Raw genomic sequence first — 11,763 nt, forward strand, 5'->3', positions numbered from 1 at the left:
TCTGGATATATGCCTAGGAGTGGTATTTCTGGATCTTTTGGTAGTATTATGTTCAATTTTCTGAGGAACTGCCAGACTGATTTCCAGAGTGGTTGTACCAGCTTACAATCTCAGCAGCAATGGAGGAGTGAAGGGACACATTTCTTGATATTCCCCACCCCCGACCAAAAGAATTAAAACTACTTCTCAGTGGTTTTTGGCAGATGACAGCGGCTGTGAGTGGGACTATAGGATGGGTAAACTGACAATATCCATGGTGCAGAAGGAGGCTGAGGAGGACCCAGGGGTTAATATTCTGATCAGCATCTGCCTGAGCCTGGATTCAGATTGGTAACAAGCTAACAAATAGATCAAAAGAAGGAATAAAAGTTAACAACATAGAATGTTATGGTATGTATGCAGACCTTGAACTTTCAAAGTTCTTCTTTACTTTTGAGCAAGAAAGTTTGGATCTGAAAGACTGAGGAGCAGCCAGGCTAAAGTCTTGTAACCTATGGTTGAGCTATGGTTCAAAGAAAAGGGCCGTAATTCCTAATCCAGGGTCAATCATTCCATAGAAGAGAAAATAGGAATAAAATACCGGATAAAATAGAATTTAATAATGAAATAGATGATTTAGTATTACTGGAAGAATGCTGAGAGTAATGTCATATCCATTTTCTTCATAGGATCCAAAGAATTGATTTCTGCTACAGTGCAGGTCAAAGGCTATGGGAACCTTCAATATCAGTTTGGGAGGAGGCTTCATTTTGGTGGGCTTCTCAGACTGGCCTGCACTTGAACTCATCTTCTTTATTCATATTTTGATTTTCTACTCTATAACTCTCTTTGGCAACACAGCCATCATTGCTCTCTCCCGAACAGACCTTCGACTACACACCCCCATGTACTTCTTTCTGTCTCACCTCTCCTTCCTGGACCTCTGCTTCACCACCAGCACCGTGCCCCAGCTCCTCATCAACCTCCATGGACAAGACAGGACCATCAGCTATGGAGGCTGTGTGGCCCAGGTCTTCATATTTCTTGCTCTGGGATCCACAGAGAGTGTGCTCCTGGTGGTGATGGCTTTTGACCGCTATGCTGCTGTGTGTCGTCCACTGCACTACACGACCATCATGCACCCTGTTCTCTGCCAGGCATTGGCTATTGCTTCCTGGGTAGGAGGCTTCTTGAACTCTCTGATTCAAACAGGCCTCATGATGGCCATGCCACTCTGTGGACATCGACTGAATCACTTCTTCTGTGAGATGCCTGTCTTCCTCAAGTTGGTCTGTGAAGACACAGGAGGAACAGAGGCCAAGATGTTTGTGGCCAGAGCAGTGATTGTTGCAGTGCCTACCATGCTCATTCTAGGCTCCTATGCACAGATTGCTAGGGCGGTGCTGAAGGTCAAGTCAGTAACTGCACGCAGAAAGGCTGCTGGGACTTGTGGCTCCCACCTCTTGGTGGTTTCTCTGTTCTATGGCTCAGCCATCTACACATACTTACAACCCAAAGACAGCTATTCTGAGAGCAAGGGGAAGTTTGTGGCCCTTTTTTATACTATCATCACCCCAATGCTCAACCCTCTGATCTATACCCTGAGAAACAAAGATATGAAGGGGGCTCTGTGGAAGGTACTAGGAAGAGCTACAGTCACAGGGTAGGAAGGAAACGCTGATCAGTAAAAACATTTCATATTCTGAGTAGTTCCATGGGAAAGGGCAATTGGGTGTCAAAACAACTACAGTTAGTTATGTACATGCATGAATCTGTCCACACACACAAAAATAGAAGACAAGACAGCAAACCAAACCAAAACAATCAATAAGAAAACCAGTCCTAGGATGGCAAGATGCTCTTAGGATAAAGGCACTTGTGGCCAACTCTGAGTATCTAAGATTGATGCCTGTATTCCACATCGTAAAAGGACACAATTAAGTCCTCCACACACAAGTGTGTGTGCATGTGTGTGTGTGTGTGTGTGTGTAAAGGAAATAAATCACAAAACTTGAAACAAAACAAAATATTCCCCAGCAGCCATAGCATTTTAATGCCTTCTTTGTTTGGGAGCTGGAGTGAGGATCTTCTCCCTGGGTTACTGTCTGTCATTGCTGCTCAGTAAGGATAAATGCAGATGTAGAAACAACTTTGCACAGAAGGAGCCTGGGAGAGGTGGACTGTGAGCACCTGTGAAAATGGGCTGAGTTCTTGGCAAGTCTGAGTGTCAGATGGTTTTAAATTATGAATGGCAGCACTCAAAGTCAGATCCCCATGTTGTGTCCTACAGTGGACGCTGTGACCCAAGGCAGAGGGCTTGAGTTCACTCTGATTATCTCTCCTTTTTGAATTTTCATTTTTAATTTAGTATCCAAACATTCTTATCCATACAAGGATACTATACTTTGATCAAATTTATCCCTAGCTTCTTCTTCAATTTCTCCTATGTTCCTCAGCATCACTTTGGGCTCACAACTTCATTCCTTTTTATAGACTTTATGACTCCCCAGCTCTGTGTGTAGAATTATCTGAATGTGCATGGGTCGGAGCATCAGCTCCAAGTGGGACCTCGATATCACCCCACTTTCCTAACATATCGATCGTCACCCTGTCTAACATCAGTCATAACTTAGGCCCTGTTTTCTAGGCCTCTTACTTTAGTGCTTTCCATTTGCGTGGAAGAAAGAAGCCAATCGTGAGTGGAACTGCCCAGTGTACCATGTGAATTTGAATCATGGGCTAATTTTCCATCTTAGAGAAGAAGACAGAATCATTTCTGCTGCAGTCAAGCAACACAGCTCTCCCAGCAGAACTATGAGTGTCTGTCTTGCCAACTGGCTAGATTCCTCCCTTCCCTGTTAGTGATGTGAACAATATAAATGAGTATACAAATGTCTAAGAGCTCAACAACTAATATACATCCAGATGCAAGATTAGTAGACTAAAGGAAAAATTAAAATTTTTGATATTTTATATATGTCCAGATGCAAATATTAATATAGAAAAATCTATATTTGTAAGAAAATAGGCAATCAAAATTTTAAAAAATCAAGGGAAAAGGCTCCTACTTATCATTGACCAGGAATCTAAAAGTTCCTTTGGGGTTCCATTTCCGTTCTCTTCCTCTGTTTTATCCAACTACCAGAATTCCATCAAATTGCTCATTCCATTCATTTAAATGGTGGTTTTATGTCTAAAAGTGCAGGTATCTTTGTTAGTAAACTTCTATAAATGTAATAAATTTTGTGTTACCTCAACCTTGTTTTATTATAATTAGTTTGCATCAACTTTGTTTATGTTTGGAACATGTTTTTCATATCTTATCTTAATCCTTTCTCAGGGTCACAGGTTTGTTAAATTTTATTTTGTCTAATTCATCAATGAAAAAGTGCAGTTCTCTCCTTGAAAGGTGTCTTGTGATTTTTTTTCCTGGGCAGATGTGAGAAAAAAAATCTATTAACCGAAGACAGAGCAAAAAAATCAAAGAAGTTATTTTAACCAACTCTATATTAGCAAACCAGAGATTAGATTTAGTGTTACTTACAGGAGTGGGGATGACTCAAAGGCAGCTGCATTACCAAAAAGCCTACTTCAGTATAGGAAAGCCACAGTCCTGGGTCTCTCTGCATTATGTGTAGTCATTCCAGCCAGTCAGACTGTCAGAGCCTACTGAGGTAGTTGTTTCTGCTTGTGTAAACTTGGGGAAGGCTCTTGTAATTCTTCTTAGTTTCAGGAACCTTTTCAGACTTGTGAGTTTTGTTTAGTTTCTGAGTCTTAAGGAACCCCCCTACTTTCCAAGAGGGAAATTTTCAATACATAAGAAACAACTCCAAGAAGACTCTATCTCTTCTTTCGGTGCTTACATTCTTACTGTACTCTCATCTCCAAAGGGCTATGAACTTTGAAGGGGGTGATATGGCTCTTTGATAGAGTTCTTCATCTAAGACTTATTATTTGTGCACCACACCACAGTCATAGTTACATCATTTTAGAAGTTTGGTCATTTATGAATCTGCTTTCTACTTCTTGTTGCAAAAGAGAAGACTTCCTTCATGAACAATTGAAGCTAATAGTAGCAATGGTCTATAAGTACACACACACTCTCACACACATACACACATGCGCACACACTTTTTAGAATGTAATTGATAGTCACATTATAATACTTAAGGAAATGATAGCAGCAGCTTCTCTACTGGAACCAATGACCTCCTCTTTCTGCCTTATAGTACGATTGAGGTTCCTGCTGTAAGGTAGATCTCCAATTCAACTGAAAAGCATAACAGTGGTGCTGCTATTGCCCCTGTGAGCACAGCTCGCCTGGTTTTAGTAATGTGGCACGTGAGGTCCATAGTTGAGTAGAAGGGTTGGTGACAATTCTCCTCCTATAGTCAAATTAGTGTTTTCTAAGATTTCAAAAGTCGACTAATGGGGAAAAAGCTACCAGTTTAGTCCTAGCTTTAGTTTTCCATGACTGACTGCCAAAGCATTTATGTCTTCAGCAATAAGGACTTTCTGTGTAGTTCTACCATCCACCAACACTGTCAGCAATAGTATCATAGCCTATCGGCAGAGACTCGATGGCCTTCCCTGGCTAACAAGTCATAGAGAAGTCACTCATTTTTCTTATTGGGAATTTTACTCCCAAACCTTAAGGCCTCTGGCAGTTGAAACAGTTTTTCTCACTCAACTGTGGCTTTTTTGTTAACTCTTTGAGTGCTATCAGTAGAGTTCTTACAGATTCTTTTACAAATAGTGAGGTGCTCAAGAGCATACCAAAATGTAAAGAAACCCTTCTATAGAGAGTGGACAGGATTTCTGAAGGCCCACCATCATCCATTTCAAATAAGTGTCAGTTGATGTTGAGCATCCAGTGGGATATAAAAAGGAAATGATAGTGAAGTGCATAACAGTACAAACAGATTTCATGACTTCTACAAATCATTTAATTATTGGGGACAGCAGCATGGAGAGAAGACACCACCCCATTGACTGTACTCTTCCTGGGGATGTGTGGCTGACACAAGGCTACTGTGCATTTCTCTGCCTATGATGCTCTTGCAAGGTCTATCTTGTGATGCTCAGGCAGGGTCAGGCCCAAGGGCAGCATTCTGACTTGGTATGCCTGCTTCTAGAGTTAGACATTCAGACCTGACAAGATACAGGCTACCCCTGTGGCTTTTAAATCCCATTGTCTGAAAGGGCCCTAGGCTGGGTAAGCAACCTGTGACCATTGTTTCCCTTATTCTACATGCTCTGAGGATGTCTGTGCACTGCAGGAAAGGCTTAGTATTTCTCCTGTGAACAGTTGTCAGGATTTAAATTCTTCCAGAATCTCACTACACAGCACTAGGCTATCTGTCAGCTTCTCCCCTAGGCAGTCCATTTGACAAACAGTAATTAAAAAAAGTAAAGCTTTCAATTTTTAAATTTGTTGTGGACAAAACCATGGTATAAAATAAGAACTACAAATGTATGAAATAGAATTTGTACAAGAGCAAAAGTATATCAGATTTTAGATGAAAGAAAATGTCTAGTTGGAAAGACTTTCTCCATGCATGGGAACAAACTTAGATGAAACTTAAATAAGAAGAAGATATTTGGATTTTGATGAACATGGTTGGGTTATATGAGACCTGATATATGGTCTCATGGAAAGGCTGATTAGACGGTGGTCAAAGTTGGGAAACTATGAGGAAATTATATAAAAAAAGGTATGGTTTGAGGACCTGGATGGGTCGCCTTGGATTGAGCAGTATAAGGGGATAAAGGGATCTGAGGAGAGCAGATATGGAAGCAGTCAGTTAATTATAATATGCTTAGGGTCCCCAGAGGTCTCCAAGACCACACTTGAGTAAACAATCATGTTTCCACTTTGATTAGAGAGGCCAGGCAGTGTCCCAGGGGCAAGTATAAGGCAGTCTGCCCTAAGGTCAGATTGGATGATATACCAGCTCTTGTCTAGGTTGAGTTGATTATGGCAATGAGCCAGAGAAAAGTACAGGCTCTCCCCTTCCCCTTAGTTATAGCCCTCAGCAGGTGAGCCTGCTAGGGGTGGTAGCATCAAAAAAACATGATTTATCCAGGAACATAGAGCTGAGGTTCAGCCTTCAGTACCACAGATACAGTTGGCACCAAAGAGAAACCAGTTTATCGCACACACTTCTAGATGACACCAGTGTGACCTGGGTTTCATATGATCCAGAAACCAGCAGGATTGAGGAAAGTCAACATAACTGTTTTCTTTCCAAAGCTGTGGTGAGTACTGACTGGGTGAGATACCCTGAATCTATGATTCCTTCTGAAAGTCAATTTCTTGGATGCCTAGGATCTGAGATGCAAAACCAATTGTAGACACCAGAAGCAGGCAACAGAGACTGAGCCATGGTCTGAAATGATCAAAGTAAATGAGGAACTGTTTATTAGAGAGGAAGAGGATGGGAAAGCATTCTTACTTGGAGGTAGGGTTCTGTGTTGGGAGTCAGATTATAAACTATAATTTATTTGTTAAGACTTTGAAGTGTTACTAAGGTGGCTAGACTCATCTTTCCTGGTCTTATATTATAAAATATTGGTGTGTTATTGTTAAATATTTCATAAAGGAGTCTTGAATATTACCCTAAATGCTATGGGATAGAGTGAATGTAGTGTGATTTCTCTTCATTATGCAATGCTGTAGGCAAGAGACAATGATGGTATATGTAGAAAGGCGGACTGATGTACCATTGAGGTTATACAAGTTTTTTTTTTTCCAATTCTGACCACTTATTCCGCTTACACAGTGTCCCTCAGTTGGCTCCATGATATTTTTCAAGGGTTGCTGCCTCCTTTGTCATCGTTGAGCTGTTTTGTGAAGGGTGTTCAACAGTGGTAGTCTTGTCTTTGCTGTGTAAATGCATCTCTCCCAGTACTGCTTACATGAGAGACTCTCCTACATTCTTTGTGTTCTCCTGCAACCCTTGGAACAGCAGTTGGCTGTGTGCATTCAGATTTGTGTCTGGCTCTCTCTTCCCTCCCAATGCTCTCTGTGTTCTTTACTGTTTTTAAAATTACTGTTTCTCTGTAATGTACTTGGAAGTGTGACACATCTGACTTTGTTTTTTTTCTCTTAGAGTTAATTTGGTTATTAGGGATTGTCATCTACATTCATGTGACCTAGTTAAAAGTTTTGCAACTTCTGTATCCACCATTATTAAAATTATCCAATTGTGACTGAGACAGACAAAGACTAGAGTGCTGTTAATGTTAACAATAAGCCTCAATTGTAAACACACACACTTTAAAAACATAATTTCTTATTGTAAATTTGGATTTTTGGAGATTTTCATAAGCAGGTAGTGTGGTTCTATCATTTCCATCTCCCCTTCTACCCTGACTTCTTCCATGCCCACACCCCCTCTCAAACTCATGACCTCTCCGTTTTAATTTTTTTTTACACACATACATGCACTCTACTGGGTTTATTTAGTGTTCCTTGCATATATGTAGTAGACAGATATTTACGTTTGTTTTTATTTTAAACAGGGAAGATGTTGGATGCCGGGGAAGTAAATATCCCCAGTAGAGAGCTGTTAGACCTTCCCTGGTCCCTAGCTTTCTTGAGCAGAGGACATCCTCTTGGTGGCTGCTGTCAGAATTCCCTCCTGGCCACTGGTGGTGAAAGCCCAGAGCACTAAGATTCCAGTCACAGGATCTGTAGTCATGAGTTGTATTTTCCCCTTTTATTTTTTTCACACATCACATTTCCTGATTATGATTTTCTCCTCCCAGCTCCTTCCCACCCTAACCCCACCCACCCCCTTTTTGTCTCTCATTAGCAAAAAAACAGGCTTCTCAAGGATAATAATAGAGTATGATGTATAATAAGAGAAAACAAAAACTAACACATCAGAATAGAACAGTAAAAACAGCAGAAATAGAAGAGCCCAAGAATAGGCACAATATACTGATACAGACACAGAAACCTTCCCATTTACACACTCAGGAATCCCTTAAAAGCGCTAACCTGGAAGTCATAATATATACATGCAGAGGACTTACAGGATAAAAAGCTATGAATAAATATGTAATCATCTAATAATATAAAAATAAAAATAAGATTTTAAAATGCCCTAACAAAACATTGTGAGGCAGGGAGCCTCCTAATATGCTGTTGAGTTCATTTCCTGTCGGTCATCTACTGGTCATGTAGGTTTTTTCCCCCCACTGTGACACCCTTGGAAAAAACTAAATTTTCATTTGCTGGTGGCTATCAGTTGAAGATGGCTTCTTGGTCTTTCCCCACCCCCTATTTGTATCCCAGAAGCTATAAGGCTGGCTGCCTTGTAAAGCCTAAATACGTACCTTTTTCTTTTAGGGTTTGGAGCCTATAAGTTTCTGAGTCTGCCGGCTCAGCTCCTGGTTGTTCACGGGTATTGCCAGCCCTGGGTCTAACATCTATCTGGGAAACACCAACTGTTGAAAATTCAGCTTCATACCCTGCTTCAAAATTATCTAAACTTTTCATTAGTTAAAATGAACATCAGTGATATCAAGCTCTGAGTTTTATCATATTGGATCACTGCTCATGGTTAAGTGCACTTTCTGTTTTTCCAGAGGACCTAGGTTCTACTCCAAACACTCACCTAGCGGGTTACAATTATCTGTAGTTCTGGTCCTAGGAGATTCAATGTCCCTTTCTAGGCTCTGTGGCCATCAGGTATACATAGGGTGCCCAGACATAGATGCAGACAAAACACCCAAGCACACAAAATTTAAAAATGGAAATATAAAAGAAAATCTGTTATTTGTTTCTATATGTCATGATATAAAATCTTGTATAGAAGGATACAGTAGGAGTGAATAAAAACCCTGTGCTAATAAGTGAAGAACAGTCCAGATTTCTGGAACATCCATGAACAACAGACATGGTGCCAGGGTTACAAAGGCACACACTCATTCATTTATACAGTCACTCATTCATTCATTCAACCACACATTCATTCATTTACTCAGTCAGTCAGTCAGGCAGGCAGGCAATATTTTCTTTGATGGTTATTTTCCAGCTACTGCAGTGAGTGGTGGACATACAATCCTGAGTGAGTTATGCAGCCTCATTTGCATGAGTTAACACTGTTAGTGTTGAAGGCAGAACAACATTAACAGTGTTAACAAACAAAATTAATAACAGTGTTAATAAACAGCATAACAAACAAAATTTTTTGCAGTATACATGATATGATATTTCATGTAACCACAGCCACAATTGTTTGGATCAAGTTATTACTACCATATTTTTTACAGGTATGTAAGCCAAGACTCACAGAAGCATATATTTCAGAGCCGGAGGCACAGCTGGCCCCTGATAGAGTTGATCTGTGGGGACATGATACTGAGCTAAAGGCTTTGAGTTCAGCATTGACCACTGATGACATTATTCTGGTTTGTTAAACTTGACAGAAAAAGGAACTAGTTAAGTATGCAAAGGCGTTTCCTACTAATCATAGGCTAGATTTTGGAGTCTCATCTTTGTTTTTCTCTCTCTTTGGCATGTGTTCATATAATCTTATTCCTGTGTTTATGAGAAGCCTCCATCTCTTGAGGAGAGTGATAGTTTGTCTAACGTACTTCCATCATTTACCAGTACATCAGCAATTAATCTGCAGGCTTAGAGGAATCTTATTTTTATGAGATAAAATGGTAAAAGCACATTTCAATAGCCATGATGTATCTTAAATGAAGGTAGTGCTCATTTGTCACCCTCAGTACCAAAAAGGCAGTGACAATATTTATTCACTATTTATTATTTTTTGTGATAAACATTAGTTTTTATTTTTATATTTAGCTTGTCTTCTGCTACAGTTGCTCCTAGCAGGACAGACATATGTAGTGTGGATGTCATGAGATGAACAGGAGGAGCTAGCAAGAAATAGTTTAAAGAAGGTTCGGATAGAGAATAGGAAAAGATCTTTTTGTAGAGCAGAATTATATAGACATTTTTATTTGAAGAACCAGGTTCAAGGAGGGGCATTCTTCTTACTCATCACAAAGGACATATTTCTTGCTATTTCCTTCCCCAAAGAAGTGAAACTACTTCTCAGTGTTCTGTGGCAGATGGCAGTGGCTGTGAGTGGGACTCCAGGATGGGTAAACTGACAATATCCATGGTGCAGAAGGAGGCGGAGGAGGAACCAGGGGTCAACATTGTGATTGCCATCTGCCCGAGCCTGGATTCAGATCTGCAACAAGCTAACAACTAGATTAAAAGAAGGATTAAGATCTAATAACATAGAATGCTATGGTATGGATGTACACCTTGAACTTTCAAAGCTCTTCTTTACTTTTGAACAAGAAAGTTATGATCTGCAAGACTGAAGAACTGCCAAAGTCATGGAACAAATAGCTGAGCTATAATGTTCCAAAGAAAAGGAACATTATTCCTAATCCAGAGATGTTCAGTCTATAGAAGAGAAGATAGGGATGAAACACTGAATAAAATAGAATTGAATAATAAAACAAATGATTTAGGATGGCTTGAAGAAGGCTGTGAACAGCCTTAATCCATTTTCTTCATCGGATGCATTGAATTGTCCTCTGCTACAGTGCAGGCCAGAGGCTATGGGAAGCTTTAATGCCAGTTTGGGTAAAGGCTTCATTTTGGTGGGCTTTTCAGACTGGCCTCAATTAGAACTCATTCTTTTTATCTATGTTTTGATTTTCTACTCCTTAACTCTCTTTGGCAACACCACCATCATCGCTCTGTCACAACTGGACATTCGATTGCACACCCCCATGTACTTCTTCCTCTCGCACCTCTCCTTCCTGGACCTCTGCTACACCACAAGCACCGTGCCCCAGCTCCTGATCAATATTGCTGCACAGGATCATACCATCACCTATGGAAGGTGTGTGGCCCAGCTGTTCAGTGTCCTTGCCCTGGGCTCTACAGAGAGTATGCTTCTAGTGGTGATGGCCTTTGACCGCTATGCAGCTGTGTGCCGTCCACTACACTACACAACCATTATGCACCCTCTTCTGTGCCAGGCTTTAGCTATCTCTTCTTGGGTAGCAGGCCTCGTGAACTCTCTGATCCAGACAGGTCTCATGATGGCCATGCCTCTCTGCAGGTATCGACTGAATCACTTCTTCTGTGAGATGCCTGTCTTCCTCAAGTTGGCTTGCAAGGATACAGCTGGAACAGAGGCCAAGATGTTTGTGGCGAGAGCCATAATCTTGGTATTCCCAGCAACATTGATTCTAGGATCGTATGCCCACATTGCCAGGGCTGTACTGAAGGTCAAGTCAACATCTGGTCGCAGAAAAGCTTTTGGGACGTGTGGATCACACCTCCTTGTAGTTTCTATGTTTTATGGCTCAACCATCTACACGTACTTGCAACCAAATGACAGTTATTCTGAGAATGAGGGAAAGTTTGTGGCCCTTTTTTATACTATAGTTACCCCCATGCTCAACCCTCTGATCTATACACTGAGGAACAAGGATGTAAAGGGGGCTCTGTGGAAGGTGCTAGGGAGAGGCACAGACTCCAGGTAGTAAAAACAAAACAAAACAAAACAAAACAAAACAAAACAAAACAAAACAAAACAAAACATTTTGTTTCTGTAATAGCTTCAGGAGAATTGAGCCCAGGGTTCTCTAGGAAACAATCCTTCTTGGCTTGTGAAGACGAAAAGATTCATTGGAAAAGACAGAGAGATGAGACAAGATAACATGGGGTAAAGTGCTCAAATTTCAGATGTGCATTTATGAAGCTGTCAACAAATATTAAGCATGTCCTCAGTAGGC

At 40.7% G+C, this 11,763-nt stretch overlaps 2 protein-coding genes across 2 annotated transcripts; both read left to right on the forward strand.

Moving 5' to 3' along the window:
- The first annotated feature begins 710 nt into the window (after nt 1-710).
- On the forward strand, nt 711-1,646 carry Olfr10 (olfactory receptor 10). The gene has a single exon (NM_206822.1). It carries the CDS (start codon nt 711-713, stop codon nt 1,644-1,646), a length of 936 nt encoding a protein of 311 aa, NP_996558.1.
- Nucleotides 1,647-10,575: 8,929 nt separating this feature from the next.
- Olfr1391 (olfactory receptor 1391) lies at nt 10,576-11,511 on the forward strand. Its single transcript, NM_146468.1, has one exon. The coding sequence runs from the start codon at nt 10,576-10,578 to the stop codon at nt 11,509-11,511; it is 936 nt and encodes a 311-aa protein (NP_666679.1).
- The last annotated feature ends 252 nt before the right edge of the window (nt 11,512-11,763 follow it).

This window comes from Mus musculus, chromosome 11, assembly GCF_000001635.26.
Source record: "Mus musculus strain C57BL/6J chromosome 11, GRCm38.p6 C57BL/6J".
In the NCBI taxonomy this organism is placed as follows: Eukaryota; Metazoa; Chordata; class Mammalia; order Rodentia; family Muridae; genus Mus; species Mus musculus.